This window comes from Eublepharis macularius, chromosome 18, assembly GCF_028583425.1.
Source record: "Eublepharis macularius isolate TG4126 chromosome 18, MPM_Emac_v1.0, whole genome shotgun sequence".
Classification (NCBI taxonomy): domain Eukaryota; kingdom Metazoa; phylum Chordata; class Lepidosauria; order Squamata; family Eublepharidae; genus Eublepharis; species Eublepharis macularius.
In genome coordinates, this window is record NC_072807.1 from 37907356 (window position 1) to 37926813 (window position 19458).

At 43.8% G+C, this 19458-nt stretch overlaps 1 protein-coding gene across 1 annotated transcript in view; it reads right to left on the reverse strand.

The window, feature by feature from the left end:
• APBA2 (amyloid beta precursor protein binding family A member 2) overlaps positions 1–19458 on the reverse strand; it is a 96001-nt gene that overhangs the window by 29058 nt on the left and 47485 nt on the right. Inside the window, exon 2 of the mRNA XM_055002459.1 lies at positions 6970–7970. Within this exon, the coding sequence (XP_054858434.1) occupies positions 6970–7932 (963 nt within the window). The 5' untranslated portion in view covers positions 7933–7970. The remainder of the gene's footprint in view (positions 1–6969; positions 7971–19458) is intronic.

A 19458-nucleotide genomic window follows, 5' to 3' on the forward strand; every position in this document is an offset into this window, starting at 1 on the left:
ATTGAGGCATAAGTTTCGAGAACCACAGCTCTCTTCGTCAGGTGCATGACAAATAAAGTTGGTGAGTCTTAAAGGTGCTGCTGGACTTTTTACTATTTTGCAACTACAGACGAACGCGGCTAACTCCTCTGGATCTATCATTAACAGACTTGCTAGATCTTGCAACTGGAGGGTGTGGCTTCTTTTATTGTGTCAAGCCATCTAGTTTTAGGTCTTCCTCTTTTCCTAGCATTACTGAAATCAGTGCAGTATCGCACGGGGGAAGGGCTCCGTCCTTACTGCTGTCCTACTTCTTCCCATCAGCATCTGCTGTCCTCTGTCCATGGTCCTGATAACTACACTGCCTTTCTGGGTCCCCAACTTTCACAGTGTGCGCACGGTTGCTATTGCCAAGATTTGCAAGACGCTCAACAGCCCTTCCCCCCCAACATTTGGCTGTGCTTCCCCGCAGGCCTCGTCCTCAAGCTCATTAAAATGCACACAGTTTAAAGGGTGATTTCGATAGCACCCCTGCAGCCTCAGCAGATGGCCGGAGAGGCAATGTGTTTACTGCAGCCCCTGAAGCAACATTCCAGTGGAGAGAAATCTAATTATGTTGCGCTGTTAAGCTAATAAGGTGAAACGGGCATCGATGTGGAGCGAAACACATCAGTACAAGGGAGCCATGATGCAGACAGACTCGTACTGCCGCCAAACGGCATGTACATTATTATTTTTTTAAACAAACAGGATTAAAGCAGAAAACATTTCGTGCAAAATGCAGGCTGGCGGGAGGAGAAATGCAATGATTTTCAAGGAGGGGTGACAAGCAATCCGGAATGGGAAACAGCCAGTATGAAGCCCCCCCGCCCCCCAGCTTTTTAAAGGTGGTGTCAGGAATAATTATGATTTGTGCCTGAAAATGCATTCAAACCCCACCCACCCAAAAAACCATGAGCTGGGGTAGAAAAATACCAGATTGATTGACACAGCAGGTTTAGATGCTGAAATTAAATGAGACTGTTCCCTGGAAAGGGGCCTGGTGGTATTCACAGCTTGCAGATATGGGGCCCAGGATGAAAGCAACCTGCCCACGACTGTCTTGTTAGTTTGTGGCACAGATAAAATCAATCTAGGGATTTCTGAAGTCCTGCTCTTCCAACACCAGCAGAACAGAACAGATGCTGTGTACACTGCAGCTTTTCTCTGCAACGTCTGAGCGTTCCTTGCTTTAAAAGCAAGTTTCTAGCTCTTAAGCTGAAATTGTGCAAAAAAGGCATTCCGAATCTCAGGAGCCAGAGGTGGCTAAATACTTCCTGTGCATGTTTGCCACTGTTCGCACAGCCAGAATTACACAAAATAGTGAAAAATTACAGGACAAGGAGCAAACATGCACAGAATTCGGCACAGAATGCTCATTGCTCAACATTTTTTTCCTCTAGCACACAGACAAATCACACCATCCGTGTTTGATTATCTGTTGCTTCTAGGCTCTAAATATGAATCAAGATATGTCTAAGATTTCGGTTGTAGCATTCAACTTGTGCACTTGGTCTGTTCCTTCAAATGAACTTTCAGGATTCCTAATGGGTATGCGAATTCTCCATTAAATGCATGTTTTCATGTATTTTAACAGGTGGCTGTTATAATCAGACCCCCTAAAGGGCTAATATGTATGAGTCATCGTCATCAACAACAACAACAACACTTGTTCCCCTCGATTTTAAAAATACTTACATTCTCTCACATACTTTTTTGTTTTGTTGCACGCAAGAACATCGTTGCTGTTCTCAGAACAACAGAGAATAGTTGCCAGCACGCACTCTCAGCGCAAAGCACCCCACAGACGAGTTGGCCATAAAACAGTTCCATTAGAATCAGGCGATATGCTTTACCGCCTTGGGCTCCCTTTTCATTCTCTCATTGTTGGTTCCAATCAAAAACTAATGACTCCACTGAGAACAGGTCCTGAATACGGGGAGCTAAAGTGTTAGATCTTAAAGAAAATTAATAGAAACGGATGGGCTGGCTTAAGGAGGCATATACAGGAAAGGAAGACCAGTAGAATAAGAGTCTGACTGTCACGTAAACGGTTCTTTGCAACTGCGAGTATGGCATTACTCAGAGGTTCAAGTTGCAAATCAGAAATGCAGCCGAAAGGGAAGTCCAGCGGTCAACATCAGAAAAGCTAGTGCAATACATAAAAGGAACGGTCCCATTGACAAGAACGCCAAGACGAGAGAAGGTCCACACTAGAGGATCTCCATCAATGTAGAGATCAAGAGGCCACACTGTTTACCTTCAAAATGGCTGAGGAATGGCAGAGGCGTCAGAGAACCCTGGCCTGTCTTTCTAAAGCATAGGCTCAAAGAGTAAGCTTTCCTCAGCAGATAACTGGTTTCCTCCGAAACAACTAGCTGCCTACTGTGTGAGATAGAATTCTGGATTGGCTGCACCGCCGGTCTCATCCAGCAAGGCCCTTCTTCTTATGTTCCTAGATTAATCAACTTGGAACTTGAGTTGATTAATTGGCAAGGCTGAAAGTGACGGTCACACCTTCTTGCATTTTGAGAAGAGGTGGGTTCAGAACAGTTTCTGTAGACGTCTATCCAATGAGCGGCACCCTAAAACTGAACAAGCCAATGCTCTCTTGATATCTCAAAATGTGCCGCTGCATTTGGTTAACAGAGGGATAATCAAGCAAAATATTCTTTAGTCAAAGGACAACTTTGGAGGAGAACAAAACTTTGAATGAACCTTGCAGTCTGGGTTGTCATCACACATAGGTTACCATACTTCATTGGCTGGTTCCTAGCAGGCAATACTTACAGCTACAATAAAGTCTATGTAGAGTTCCAAAGGTTTAATAATCTCTATTGACGACTAGCTTTTTGACCCAACATCCAATGTTAACCAGATTTACAGCTTTGTTTGGTATTGATTTTGCTGCATATGAGGGCAAGACTTATTGTCAGTACTAAACATTACCGTTGGGTTGCCGTGGCTGATTTTTTTTTTTTGTAAAAAAACTCCCCTTACTATCCAATTGTGACTCTGTCGGGTACGTGATGAGGCATCTTAAAGATAAATTAAATCTTTGTGGAAGGAGTATTCTTCAGAGGAGAATCTCCGTCTTTTCCTGGAAAGAAAGTACTGTTCAAAAGGTTTTTTTTTAATGCAAGTGAGCCAGTAAATATCTTCACATACACACTTAATGAAGTCACAAAAGCTGGAAAAAGAAAATTTCTGAATTCAGGCATCTTTGTACCGCCTAGATTCTGAACCTATAATATGGTTCCTTGGCTTCTAAGGCTTAAAGGCTCCTGGGAGATAAACAGGGGTTAAAAGAGGTTTTCTTGTGGCAGACTTTCGGCAAGTTGCTCCCCAGATCTTCTGGTTTTGACCTTGGTTTGCCCTCCTTTTCTGTTTCATCTTATCCTGCCACTGTCTCTTCTGCTGTGGGCTTGTGGAGTTCCCCCCGGCTGCTTTTCCAATTGGTTGGCTTACTACCACACACCTTTGCCCTGCTCACTAACGATACTCAGCACAGCCTAGCTCCTCCAAGCAACTGGCAAATTCACAGCCCTCAAAGCGGGTTAATGTAGTAGAAGGAAATGTGTGTGCCGTGTGCCTGCCTTTGCACAGATTTGTTCTTAATCTATTAATTTTTTGGTTAGCAACAAGAGCTTTAATGCAACGAATTCAAGGCAAGTTCTTTGCACAGGCGTTAATTTTTAACTGGAATAAACTGCCCCAGGAAGAGAAAAATACCAAGGGAGAGACTGGGCCTGTGCGCGTGCATGCATGGTTGCGTGTCTAAGTAAGTATCGTTGTAACATGTCAAAAGGTCATGTATATATACATAGGCTTGCCACCCCAACGGTCGCACCTGGTGAGAGATTGTATGGACAGGAAGCGACGTTGCTTCTGGCACGAATGGGAATCAGCACAATGCTCTAGGAGTCACCAAAAACTCAGGGTCAACTATGGCGACTCCTAGAGTGTTGCACCAATGTGTACCACCAGTGTGTACCACAATGCTAACAATTTGAGAGTGGAAGAAACTCCCCATCTCCCCCAAAACCTTAATTTAGATTGCACAAATAGCCACTTCTTTACATTAGGAAGTAGCGGTTGCAGTGGAGGACAAAGGCCAGTGAGAAACCACATTAAAATCTCCGAATGGCTATGAAGATTCGCCGATCTTAGCCCAGCACTCTAACCACTATACACTGGCTCTTTGCAGAACAGGTGCTGTATCACTGAACCGCATCTTGTCTCAAAAGGTAGCCCCTCCTGGAACAAATTACACGAATCTAACCAGAATATCACTAAGGCTTGGGGGACTGTAGTGGTCCGATCTTTCGATGCATATGAACGAGATGCTGGAAGAATGAGAGTCACAGGTAGCAGTCTGGGACCACAACTTGACTTCAAAGCGATGGCTTGTTGAAACACCTAAACCCGTTTCATTACTGGCCCAAAGCTATTAAGATACAAATCAATGAAGCACATTTCTCATAATTTAAATAATTTTTTTTTTAAATCTTCCTTTTTGATTTATTAAAATATTTACATCTTGCCTTTCCCAGTGGCTGTACTTTGGCTGTACTTTATATACTTATGCACTTTATGTACTTTACATCTTGCCTTTCCTAAGTTACAAGATTTCAAAGCATGTCTAAAAACACACTGCAGGTAGAATCCGAGGAAGTTATAAGACTGCATATTTTTCCTGTGTACACCATGCCACCAGCCCCTCCCCAATTCCCCCACCCCCATCTTTTGTTGCATTCTGAAATTTGCTTCCTAGGAACTCATGAAGAGTCATTGCTATGCACATGGTGGAAATTTTGCCTCCGCTGGGCGGAGATTCAAGTGGAAATAAAAAAGGAATCAAAATGCAATCATTGCTGTAATAATCTTTTAATCAGCATGGTTTCCCACAGCCAACGAGAACAAGAATTTAGCACCCTGGTTTGTATTCACCAGATCATCTCCGCAAGGAGCCTGAACGCTCTCACTGGAGGATCAGACCTGACGTGATCAAACTGCTCAATTTTTTAAAAAAACTTTTAAAGTTAAAAGCAGTCATGGGGAGTTGAGCTAAACCTTTTCCCTTGTTTTGTATTTATTTGTTTGTTATATTTCTAATCCGCTCTCCATGCAAACAGGCTCAGAGCGGAATACAACATAAATAAAATACATAAACGTATTTCTTTAAAAGCAGATAAAAACATCAGTAAATATATAAAACAATTGCGCAACCCAAACAGCAATCCGTGGGGCTGATGGTCAACTATTAGATGTTGACTGAAGAGAGGGTAACTCCCCCCCCCCATGGCAGGAGGCTGGTTTCACGGCCCGCCCACCTCAGCAGAACACATCTGTCTTACAGGCCTGGCAGAAAGATAACAATTCCTGCTGAGCCCGGGTCTCCACAGACAAGAGAATTCCACCAGGCGGGAGCCAGTGCTGAGTAGGCCCTGGTCCTCGTTGAAGCAAGGCGGATCTCTTTGGAGCTGGAGACCACCAAGAGATGTTTATTCATTGATCTAAGTGTCCTCCGAGGAACACAGGGCGAGAAGCTTTCCTAATCTAAATTACACCATAATCCCTATACTGCTGTTGGGTCCACCAAAGAAAACAGAGATGTGTAAATTTCCCCAAAGGGCTAATAGCAGCTTTGGAGGAGAAAGGCAAGTAAGATTAGGAAAATGGTGCAGGGAAAAGGATTAAATCTTTCTGTTGCCATGATGTAATTCAGGCCTCCCCACTGCTGCTTTTCAGTTAAAACTACAATACTGGGAAAACCCCAGCCTCAGATCTCCCACGCGGCATCTGGTTTGCCGCTCTATGAAGACCATCCTGCATATGATGCAAAGAGAGGGGGTGGAAATCTGGTGTGTATCAAACTTTAGGGGAATGTGTTGGGGAAGGCTCACATATTCCAACGCTTTCTTATATGAAGGGACCTCAAAGGCCATCTAGTCCAACTTTTTCCTCAGTGCAGGAAATCCAAAGCTATATTAGACCTGACCAAACTTCCCCATCTTACACACAGAGATAGCATTGCCACTCAATGTGGGTGAGTCTGGCGGTGAAAAAGTAAATGGGGGTGGCACAGTATCGTTCTGGTCTCTTAAACAGGAAGGAAATCCCAAAGGACTCGTCAGACGGAGTCGCTCCCCTTGCCCAAATGATAAACTTAATCAAGGCAGTATCTGCTCGCAGTATCAGTATAGTAAAGAGTCCAGTAGCACCTTTAAGACTAACCAACTTTATTGTAGCATAAGCTTTCGAGAACCACAGCTCTCTTCGTCAGATGCATGGCTGTGGTTCTGGAAAGCTTATGCTTCAATAAAGTTGGTTAGTCTTAAAGGTGCTACTGGACTCTTTACTATTTTGCTACTACAGATTAACATGGCTAACTCCTCTGGATCTAGTATCAGTATATCCAAGGACCACCCTCAACTTTCGATTACACCCAACAGCGGTCACACCAGGCAACCTTCATTTCCGGATCAAGTTCAAGTAATAATGTCCTCCACGAAGATCTTTGGAGAATGTATTACCCACTTGTGAAATGGAACATACAAGGCACCAATATTGCCTGCAGCTGAGTGGCTGAGCAAGGACTACATTTCCGGAGTTATTTTTTCACCATCTGACTCCAGAGTTGTTAATAACAGCACTCCTTTCTGTCTTTGGTTTCTAGACATGCAAACGGGGTTGAGATGACTGTGCAGGACTGGGATCTAGGACGGAGATGTCAAAGGCATTGAGGGCTCCCTACGCCATTCCCAAGCTCACAGCGGGCACTTGCGAAACTCTCCCCTAAGTGAAAAGGGTGAAGATCCCCAAAACTTTACGTTCTCCTCCTTCTGAACTTCTCTGCACCCTTTCTCCCACCTGTTCAAACTGAACCAACTAACAGAGTTGTGGGAAATTATAATACCGTGTTTTCGTAAAGGAGAATCAGCGGCTTACCTGCTCCTGTGGCCACGTCTGCCTTTCCTCTGGAGTTTTCGATTTTGTTTTGAGGACTCGGGGTACATCTCCCACTTGCTTTGAGGCCGGGGGGATGTTCAGGGACTTTGGCCTCCCGTGATGCCTGTTGGTGGTATGGCCAGAGTCTTCTTTTTGACAAGTCTCTGCATAGTCATTTGGCACACCTTCAGTCCCAGTATGCTCCGGGCTCATTTCCGACACGCTGTTGATACTGCTCGAGCTCATACTCATTTTAATCTCGGCCACGATCTGGTCAATGTCTTCTTCCTGCTCTTCCAACTCCACCTCTTCTTTCCTGGAATGATAAGGAGACAGACCGTGGGCGTTCCCGTTGGCTTCCGGCGAGTAATAGCTCGGGTAGGTTTCTTCACTCGAATGGCAATACTGTAGGCTTTCGTCTTGGTCTTGGATTTCCAGAGAAGCCACCTCGCCTTCCAAAAGCTGGACACAACCATCACGGTAGGCTGCCGCTTCCGTAGCATCATCTTCATCCTGAATTTTCGTTTCTGCCCACTCCTCTTCCTCTACGGCTTCTTGGCATTCATCCGTCTCCACTTGATGTTCCTCTTGAGGAATATATTCTTCACCATTGCAGTCCATTCCTTCCAGGTAGCTGTCGTCCTCTGGGCAATACCGAATGTAGTAAGTTATGCCCTCCTCTTCCTCGGGGAGGCCTTCATCATAGTCTTCCTCTTCGGAAGTGTTGTTGACATAATCTGAGCTGGAATCACCGTCAGCACTGTTATCGTTGCACTCATGTTCTGCCAACGTGGGGCTCCCTTGCCCGACGGGCATTGCCTCTATCTCATTCTCTGCGTATTCCTCCATCGGCAGATTATTCTCCTTGTTTTCAGCATCTCTGCCATGCACCGAAGCAGGGCAGACTCTTGCCCGGTGATCCAGCACGCTGGCTGTACTGCTTTGACATTTCCTGTTTGCCATGGTTGATTTCTTATATGACAATCATTTCCAAGCAATTGCTGTAGGGAAAATTCAACAACAACAAAAATTACAGAAAGGTCACCAAAAGGAATCACAGCAATGCTACTAGGGAACACCGAAAACTGACATTTTTAATTTGTTGGGGGAGGGGGACAAGGCCTCATAAATCATCTCATCAAAACCAAGGCAAGCTGGCATGACAGATGTGCAGAATGACACATTCCCAGCATTTTGAAATGTCACTAAATAATCCAGGCTGCAGCAAGAAGGTACTTTGAAACAGTAAGCTATAGTGGCTTTCAAGCTGCAATCTGGGGACTTCTTGGATGCTGTCGAGTGTTTCTTAATAAGAAGGTTAGGAATGGTGGGACAGTATTCCTGGAAGTTAGTCCTCCTTCCATTACCCATGTTCCCAGTAATGCACAGTCCCAGATATGGGGGGGGGGATGTAATTTTTTTGCAATTTTTTTTTTTCAAAACAAAGAGCGGTACAGAAAAAACAAGGAAGGGGGATAACAGGGTCCAAGGAACGGTAAAATGTTGCACTACAAGGGTTGTTAAAACACGGCGTACACAACAACATGCCTTCATCAGAGTTCATTAATGTTAAGATGAAGATTGCATCTAATATTCCGGCTTCTGTGTACCTTACTAAGTACATTCTTTTTCTACCGAGTGTTCACTATTAAATCGACTAAAGATCATATCCTAATATAGTCTGACGCTTCTATACAAATCACTTCTATTTCTTTTAACTGTTATACCAAAGTTTCCATAACTTATCGGATCCTAACCTTATATTCAATCTAGAACAATATATCCATTTACTATATTACTCAGATTTCTGAACCTAAAACATTTTATGCATTTTCTCCTTTGTAAGTAAAATAATCCCCCCATTTCTCTTCCACTTCACTCATTGGTCTTCTGTTTAAATAGCTTGACAGTTTCACCATAGCTGTGTATTCTGCCATCTTGTCTTTCCAGATTTCCCTAGTTGGGCAATCTTCTTCCTTCCATCTAGTTGCAAATACCACCCTTGCCGCCGTCAGTTAATATCTAAATAGTTCGTATAGTTTTCTATTTACATTTTCTGGTAGTACTCCCAACAGCATAGTTTGTCCCAGATATGTTGACAGTTCAACCCTGCTTGACTTTGCCATGATGCTATGTGAGCCAAAATTACCATAGACCTAATGGAACCACAATCAACTTAATTTCATAACACACCTGCCCAAACGGGTACAAGATGAGTCACTTCATGAAGCTGAAATCATGTGGTTTGCTACGATAAAAAGAGGAATCCCTCCACCTGCTCCGATGAGAAGCAGATTTATTACTTCTGGAGCTGATGAATGGTTTGCAACTAGGAAGGAGTTCCTAGTCCAGGCAATTCTCTTATACACATTTCATTGTTTTGTCCCATCACCTTTTCACCAGCTTATTATGAACGATGCATTACCCAAAGCTATAGAATGGATTAAATTTGCTACAATGGTCAACCTCTAGTTCCTCCACACAAAATGCACTTTGTACAAAATAAAGCTTGAAGATTCTTTCCTCCAGAACTGTGCTGAACAGCATTGGATTGGGGAACGAAAGAGAGACAAAAAACTGAGCCCTAAAACACTTAATACAGGATTCTGGGACATTGAGGGTTTTAAAAATAGAAATATGGCCCTGGATTGGTTTCCTTTCAACCCCATTTATGAAACACACAGACTCTATAATATCAAGTGAGTGGTGTCTCAGGAAATTAATACCCCAGTCAAACATGAAAAGCAGGCAAAAACTAAGAGGTAGGCGGAAAGCAAAGGACAGGCAGTCAAGGAGGATTCCATTCAACCTTATGCTTAAGGTATGTTATTATGTGCTCAGACAAGTATATTCTACTGATCTAGAAGGGGCCCTTCATGAAAACAAGCGGTTTTACTGGGTTCAAATATGATGCAGGTAGCTGTAGGTTTTTATTCCAGGGCTGAGAAAACACACTGAAGGTCATGCTCGGTGCATTTCTTAAAAGTCTCATATGTATTTATACAGCTCTAAGCAAAGCAGAAAAGCACTTCTTATTTTGTAAGCCACTTGGTGTCCCCAGGTGGAGAGATAGAAGGGTGTGGAGGGGAAATGGCACCAGCCAGAATGGAAAATGGAAAGGAGTTGCAGCTATGACAAAAGGACAGCAATCGCCAGCGGCCACAGACACCGATGGCAGTTAATGCGGATTTATTTTGGAAGAGCTGAGACAGCCAGTCTGACTGGCCTCCACACACTCTTGGATAATCGCTCTATAACAAGCATTCTGGGCTGGGATGTATTTACGCCTGCATTCGTAGCTTGTGTTTCTCATCATTGGGCGCCCAGAGTGGCTTCGGCTGCAATCCTGCTTTCCTGGAAGTAAGCTCCAAGGAATAAAATGGAATTTAATTCTGAATAAACCTACTTAGGATTGCTCTCTGAGGGCCAAGCAACAAGTGACAAATGACACTTGAATGGCAAGTGGATTGAGTGGAGGGCAAGTGAACAGGGAGAAATACACTTGCTGTTCAAGTGTCATTCGTCACTTGTAGCTTGGCCCTGAGAGCGTCATTCTCCTCCCTCCCCTTTGCACAACACCCCCGTGAGGTTGGTACGGATGAAAGGCTGTGGCTGGCACAAGGTCGCCCAGCAAGCTTCCATGCTAGAAGTTGGGATTTGAATTCAGGCCTCCAACACTCTATCCACTACACCACCGTGACTCGTCCACGCAGGAAAACCCAGTTGTGAATGTTAGTTGTGTGTGCAACGCATCAATACAAAGAAAGCTGGCTCATTGGAATGAAAGCAACAGAGACCATAAAAACAGCAGCAAGAAAAAAATCGGGGCAGAGGGAGTCATCGGTACACGCCGGGGGGCGGGGGGGTGGAGATAGCACGCCGGGGAGGTTTCAAAATGTCACAGCCCTGGGAGGCAAGCAATTCACCCATCCCATAATGAGAAGATGGTTACTGAGCATTCATATTAAATCGAGCCTTTAAAAGTGCCATTTTAGGAGATATTGATTTATCGCTGTAAGCATGATTTAAAAAAAAAAAACAGCCATGCTTCTGAACAGAGAATACTAATTAGATTGCTAGTTAAACGTCAGCAGTAACATCCCTCCCAAAGCAACCGAGCCCTCTAATCTTCTTCAAATTGATGATAGCAGTTGAAAAATTCCACCTTTACTTGGTACGGGGTATCCTGCCTCTTACATCGGACAACATATCTATCTTCCTTCGCTGGCATAAAGACCACCAGACACCTAACATTAGCCATTTAACTTTACGCTTAAGATGTGTTAACATATGCCAAGACTAATATATTCTACTGATCTGGTAGGGGCCCTTCATGAAAACAAGGGGTTTTACTGGGTTCAAATATGATGCAGGTAGCTGTAGGTTTTTATTCCAGGGCTGAGAAAACACACTGAAGGTCATGCTCGGTGCATTTTGGTGTCGTTGCAATCCAGTTTGGTGTAGTGGTTAAGAGAAGCAGGACTCTAATCTGGAGAGCCAGGTTTGATTCCCCGCTCCTCCGCTTGAAGCCAGCTGGGTGACCTTGGGCTAGTCACAGCTCTCTCAGAGCTCTCTCAGCCCCACCCACCTCACAGGGTGTTTTGTCGTGGGGATAATAATGACATAATTTGTAAACCGCTCTGAGTGGGCATTAAGTTGTCCTGAAGGGCGGTATATAAATCAAATGTTGTTGTTATTATTATTATTTCTTAAAAGCCATTTCTCATATGTATTCACACAGCACTAAGCAAAGTAAAAAGCACTTCTAGGAAATGTCTATCGCCTTTCTATCCCGCCCTTTGTCGGTGGAGCTACAAGAGGCGAACGTGGCTCTCTCTTCCTCGTTTTATCCTCACAACAAGGTTAGGCTAAGGGAAAGTGACTGGCCCAAGGCAACCCACTGACCTTCATGGCAGAGAGGGGATTTGAATGCAGTTCCTAGTTCACCACCATGCATCATCGGCTCTCAGTCCAGGCCTTCGATGCTGCCCAGCGATCCTAAGGAACAGGGGGGCTATACGTCCTGTCAGAATCTGCTCCATGGGTTTTGCAGGCCCAAGATCCAAACAGGGAGAGAACTCTGTTGTGCACCTATATGGGAAGAGGGCTGGAACCTCAATATGTCCTTTGCAGCGTCAGTAATGACCTAGGGTTGCCAGCCTCCAGGTGGTGGCTGAAGATCTCCTGGAATTATAACTGATCTCCAGGCCACAGAGATCAGTTCCCCTGGAGAAAACGGCTACTTTTGTGGGGGGAGGTCTGTATGGCATTATACCTTTCTAAGATCCCTCTCCCGCTAGAGCCCTGCCCTCCCCAGGTTCACCCCCCCCAAACCTCCAGGAATTTCCCAACCTGGAACTGGCAACTAGTCCTTGTAAACGTGTATTTATTTACCCCTTGGCATTGTTTATGGAAATGTCCTTGATACTGACTGTACTAATCTCATGCTTTGTAATCCGCCTTGAGTCTCAGTGAGAAAGGCAGACTATGAATGAATGAATGAATGAATGAATGAATGAATGAATGAATGAATGAATGAATGAATGAATGAATGAATGATACTGATCTTTGACAGTCCACAGACAGCAGAATTATTTCTCACAGAACTCAAGCCAGGTGGGGAAACTTAGAGCGCAAAGACATTACGTTAAACACTCTCTTACTCCACCCTACTGGGGGAAGAGTCTGTTGTTTTTGGTGGCCTTCACTTTTCTCCCACTTTTTTGGCTTTTATTTTGTAAGCCACTTAGAGTCACCAGGTGGAGAGAAAAACATGGTAAAAATGCCTAAGTCAACACAACCTTGTGAAATGGCCTGCCCCATGAGGTCAGGAAGATTTCCAAGCTTTGGTTATTTCGCAAACAATGCAAAATAGGATTGTTCAGGAGTGCATTTCTGTAAAGATAATAGGGCGATAGCAGAACAAAATGGTTCTGGAAGGCACCTTTATAAAGGGGAACAAGACTGTTGACTATACCACTATGTATAGTCTATCTGTCTGTGGGGAGAAACAAAGGCTGGTTTTTAAATAGGATATTATTTGAATGCAGCCCAAATCAAGTTTGAGTCCAACAGCAACCAAAGCAGACAGACATTTCTGAAAAAAATGTTTTTGCTATCAACTCTTGAGGTTGCATACGGCATGTACTTTCACCCAAAAGAATCAACACACTCCTGTAGATGTTAATTAAGCTAAATGGTCTTCCCTGCGATAAGTTACAACTGACAATGCATTACAATTACTGGTCTTGTTGATCAATGCAAAGTTTCAGTAACTTCCTCAAGGGCAAAGGGAGGAAAGAAGGACACGCGCCAAAGCCAAGCTGCAAAGCTGAACCAGAAGAGAAACTGGAAGCTTAAAAGCAAATTCTTTGACCTGGTTCTTGGAGTATTTCAATTTGGTCTCCATTCCAGGTTCCCCAAAAGTGCCCAGAGATACATTCACAGTGAAACTGGCTATTGTATGCACCAGAACAGCCATAGAAATGGCCTCTGCTTCTTGGTGGTGATTTCCACAACTGCCGTTGCACATTCAAAACTTTGTTGATGCAACACCCCCAGTCCCCCAAACATTTGGTAAAAATTTTCAAGAGAGCCCAGTGTAGGGCGAGAATAATATTCTTGTCACATTGGAAAACAATGCTATAAATAAACCACAACCAGCATTAAACCTCACCCAAGGCTCCGTGTTACACAGTGTGCTTAGCATCATTTTTATTCCAGTTCCTGAAGAACCAGACAAGAAGAGGATGCTGAGATGCTGCAGGCATTCGTTGCTGCCAAACTACAGGGCAGAAAGATTTCGGTACAAAAAACAGTAGACAAATGGCACGAACGTGGAATTATTTTGCGCTAATAAAAATGCTAACAAACAAGAAAGAGTGTGTGTGGGGAGGGGGTTGTAGTAGAGAAATCTAGGTTTTTTCCGCCTGGAAAACAATGATTACATAGTTATTTAAAAAAAAAACAGTGAGTGCAACTTATCGATTGGAAACACCTAGAGTGCAATTCCAAAATACAAAAGGAAATCAATGGGCAATTAGCAATGCAATTCTTTCTGCTCCAGTTTAGACACAGAAACAAGGCATTTTCTCAAGGCCAAACTGAGACATTACGGTGGCAATGCGTGAGCAGAGAGAGTCAGTTTAATGTAGCGTGGTAATTAGAGCATCAAAGTAGGGGCTAGGAGACACGGGTTCTAATCCTCACATCACCATGAAACGTAATGCATGGATGGACTGGGGCAAATCATGCACTCTCAACCTCGTCTTCCTCACAAGGTTGCTGAGAGGAAAAAAACGGAGAAATGAGGAACATGTGCTGCGCCCCATGGAGGAAGTGTGGGATGAAGAAGTGCTAGGTAGATCCCCTTACAGGTAACTTTGCTTTTATAAGGAGCTAGGGATAGCACTGTGTGTGCGCGCTTTATTTCTCACTGTCCCCAACAATTTAAATAGGACTCCGGTCTGATTTTAGCCCCGGTAATTAGAGCAAGCACAAACAGGGTGTGTGTCTTTTCTAACCACGTAAAACAGAGGCTCGAACACAGCTGTAAAAGAAATGCAGACACCAAAGATGTCAAAATTGGTTCCCAAGACATTCCCAAGGGAATTAACGCACAATTCTCTCATGCGCCTCTATTCAAGAGAGCTACATGCTTCAGAAACTTTGGAGCGACTCACTCAGGTATCAAACCAACTCATAAACCAACCTTTGCAGTGATCTTTGTGTGCGTGCATGCACACACAAGCACATCAGTCTCGTCTCCCTACAGAAGATAAGAGGAGACTTGGGGGACAGGTTCAGCTGGAGAACTGTTGCCCCAACTGGTGCCTGTGCAGGGGTCAAAATGTGTAAACTGTCCTTTTCATGTTTAAAACCCAACAGGTCACCTCAATCGAGGGCCTGCTGCCGACATATACCAGGATCCCAATTTGGGGCAGTGCCCCAAAAGAACAAGGGGAAAAATAGCTGTTAGTTCCCTAACAAGGTACAGGGTAGAAAATGGAATGATGAGAGCAGTAAAACAAGTCAGCAAAACTGTCGTGATAAAAAAAAATTCAAAACTTTTGCATATACCTACCTTCACATGGCCCTGGTAAAAAAGTGGCAGGCTAACCCAATCTTGTTAAGTCTCAGAAGCTAAGCAGGATTGGCTCTGGTTAGTACTTGGACGGGAGACCAGGGTCACTACACAGGGACGGGCAACGGCAAACCACCTTTGACAATCTCTTGCCTTGAAAATCCTACAAGATCGCTGTAAGTTGGCTGCAACCTGATGGCACTTGACACATGCGCACCTGCCTATGCACTATTGTCTACTGGGGAGGGAAAGGTAACTGGGAGCAAGGTGAACTTTGGAGTGTTGGCAAGTGACCCTTGATTGAATCCCTCCCAACGAGTATCCAGGCAGGCACGCTATTTCCATTCAGAGAATGCCCTAGAAGATCCATCTTTGACATTGCCAGGGACTCGCCCTTTAATATCAAAGCAGACGTTTTCATCTAGGCTCTGCTGGCATTCTGAGAACAAAGAGAACATGTGTACAAAAAGGGAGAGGGTCTTATTGGGGAGGGGCTCTCATGAGGTACGGGCTCGGGGGCAACAGAATCCTGTCCACAGCAAAGTGGGATTAATCTCTCTCTCCCAGCCCAAGGCTCTTTAAAAGGCATATAGGGATATAGCCAATTGTGAATTTCTCACATGACGTGTGGTTCGGCTCTCAGGTTTTCTCATCCATACTACGAGCCAAGAGCTTCAAACACCTGCAGAGTGGTGGCGGGTTGGGGAGAACGTGCAGTTCCATTCTTATTTATTGGGCTCCAATAGACCCAGTTCTCTCCCTTCTTTACAATTCCAGCCACATCTGGGCTGCAGATAGATTTGCTACTGAACGACTATCTGACCAAGCAAAATCCTCGCCCGCCATCAACAGTTGGGGCCAGCTACTTCAGCATTGCAGGAGGAAGATAAAGAAAAGCCGTCAAAAACCTTCTCAGAACAGAGGCTGTTTTTCTCATCCCTTCGGGAAGATGAGTGTTGCTACATTAATACCGAGCCATGTTTACTAGGTTAGACAATGCATCATCCGTGGATAGCAGAACGAGGCAACTCGTTCCGTACATTATATCCTCAATATAGTATAATTAATTCTGTCAAACTAAGCGCTTGCAGGGAGAGACACAAACGCAAATCACACGGCTATAGGAAAGAGATGCATTTTTAAAGGCACCACTCTTGAGCAATTGCACCTTACCGCTCTGGCGGAGGAGGGGCAAAATAGCATCATCAGCAATTTCCCAGAGGATTGTGCACATCTGCATATTTATTTAATCACATCCAGTACTCAGGCAATTTGCATAAAACCATGCACTAAAGCATGGGGCATACTGGGGCACAGCTGGCGGAGATAATAGCTTCTCCACTGCGGTGCCAGCTGTGCGGTTCCGGGTGTTTGTTCTGTCAAATTCCATTGATGGTAGTAGTGCTAAAGGAGGCCGCGGCACATTCCCGGAGCTAAGAGTCAAGATGCCCCAACCTCCGGGGCAGAGCTCCAGAGGCATCACTCCACCACCAACCCCGAGCCCAAAATTTATATTAAATGATCAGAAACTGTTTTGATTGCGAGCCTTTTGGGAAAACCAGTTTCTGAGTCTGTAGGATAAAGCAGCATACACTTTAAATAAAAATAGTAATAAAATTTTAGGGTATTTTGAGGATGCTTTGTTGCAGGAGCCCACAATTATGGAAAATACGTATGATCCCTCACTCCAAGTCTGCAAGACTTTTTTTTAATTCAGAAGGCCTTTTAAAATTGAGCTCTTGCATTGGCCGTAAGCCCCATTAAACATTTCTGTTCTAAATGCAGTTTGACAGTTAATTTGCATATTGCATTTATGTTTGTGACCAGTCTTAAGCACTTTTCAAAAAGTGCAAAGGGCAACATTAAAATGATCTAAATAAGCAGCATCCAAATCTCCCTAAAATTCCTCAGAGGTTAATGGTTAAGGACTTCCTCTAGCAGTAATTCACACATTTTTGCCCATCCACAGCCACTATATTAAAGCCAGACTCCCCCTCCCTCGCCCCAAAGAGATTGTTTGTAACACCAAAAGCTCAACATCACAAATCTGTAAGAAAGAGGTTATACTTTTCTTTTTTATATATATCCAAACTGCTCAAATGTAGCTTCTACAGCAGAATGGGGATTCAAACATGGGTCTCCCAGAGCCTAGTCTGAAATTCTAACCACTGTACCATGCTGCCTTTTGTGTGGTAGTTGCTCTGTGAATAGTAGTGAACTGTTCGGCCTGGCCCCAATGAGTCCTCCCACAAGGGCTGAAACGTCCCTGGAAGCCCAGCTCCTCCCGCTGCTTTTTACTGACAGAAACGAAGGTTGTAAGGCTGGCAATATTGTTATGGTTGCCTAGCAACCGCCACAGTGTCCACTTCAGAAGGCATTTGTTCCTTAAAGATGCAGGTGCTACTTCTATTTTGGGGAGGGTTATCCAACTCAGAGCACTTATTATTATAATTACTAAAATAAATAATATTTGATAGTATTTTTTACTTTATATATATTTACTTTATATCTTCTGGGTTCTAAAAAGTCCTGTAACGAATGATGGAAAGAGTATAGTTCAGTGTGATTTTGATAGTGTTTATACTGATATTTCCCCCTTTTTATTCATTGTCTGTATGTGTTAAGAGACTGGTGAATAAGATGGTTAAGTCAAAATACATCTGATCTCTTACCCTTCATCATTTGAATGTTTTCTTGTATCTTGTATCCATATAATATTTGGATTGCTGAAACACACTCGATCCCTTCCTTGGCCTTTTCTGGCTTATTGATAGGCAAATGTCATTTGAAAATGCAACGGGAAGATCTGCTGGGTCAGTCCAAACATCCTTGCTCGTTTCGCACAGTGGCCAACGGAAGAGGAGCAAGCAGGACGTGTTGCCCAAAGCCTCCCTTGCTGTTGCCCCCACCCCAGCAAATGGCTTTCAGAAATATACTGCTTCTGAGCATAAGAGGTCCACTTTGCCATCATGACTAGGAGACCTATCTTTCACGAACTCAGCAGCTTATTCCTTTTTAAGTTGCTGAAACTAGTAGCCCTGGCTATATTCCCACAGCAGCAATTTCCACAAGTATAACTATCCAGTTATATATCACAACCTGAGTTCGATCCTGGCGGTAGCTGGGTTCAGGTAGCCGGCTCAAGGTTGACTCAGCCTTCCAGCCTTCCGAGGTCAGTAAAATGAGTACCTAGTTTCCGGGGGGCAAAGTGTAGATGACTGGGGAAGGCAATGGCAAACCACCCCGTAAAAAGTCTGCCAAGAAAACGTCGTGGTGCAACGTCCCCCCATAGGTCAGTAATGACTTGGTGCTTGCACAGGGTCTTTACCTTACCTAACTATCCAGTGTACAAATATTTAAAATACCTATATTCCATTTTTATTACTCAAAAATCATATAAATCAGTCACCAATAAATGTCAATAAAATAGCGGTTGTCTAATGAAGGTTAAGGAAGGAAGCACCAAAGCAGGATTACAGCTGAACATCAAGAAGACAAAAGTAATAACTACTGAGGAATTACACAATTTTAAGGTTGATAATGAGGAAATTGAAATTGTTCAAGACTTTCTAATCATCAACCAAAATGGAGACTGCAATGAAGAAATCAGAAGATTGAGACTTGGAAGAGGGAGCTAGAGAAGATCTTTAAAGATAAAGATGTCTCTCTGGGGACCAAGATCAAGATAATCCAAACAACGGTATTCCCCATTACTATGTATAGATGTGAAAGCTGGACAGTGAAGAAAGTTGACAGGAAGAAAATGGATTCATTTGAAATGTGGTGCTGGAGGAGAGTTTCGTGGATACCATGGACGGCCAAAAAGACAAGTAAGTGGGTACTAGATCAACTCAAGCCTGAATTCTTCCTAGAAGCTAAAATGACGAAACTGATGCTATCGTACTTTGGCCACATCATGAGAAGACAAGATGCTCTGGAAAAGTCAATAATGCTACGAAAAGTAGAAGGCAGTAGGAAAAGAGGAAGACATAAAACAAGATGGCTGGACTCAATCACACAGCACAGCAACCTTTATTGGCATAAATAATACAGACAAAACAGGAGAAATGTTGTGGAATAAATTCATAGGGCAACACAATCGTGTCCCCAGACAGCAAAATTATCTCAGACTCAATCAAAGAAGCCACGTCCTCCAATTTGCAAGATCTGAGCAAGTCTGTTAATGATAGGATGTTTTGAAGGTCTTTTATTCATAGGGTTGCCATGGGTTGGAGGCGACTTGACAGCACATCACACACACAATAGTCTTTAGGGATGCTAATGGTTGCATACGATTGAATTGGCAGCCTTTTTGCACTTGTGCAGTTTTGAGGAAACCTGATGCAAACCAGTCTGGCAGGCATTTGCAGCTGCTCAGTGTGAACTGAACAGAGTGATTGGCTCAC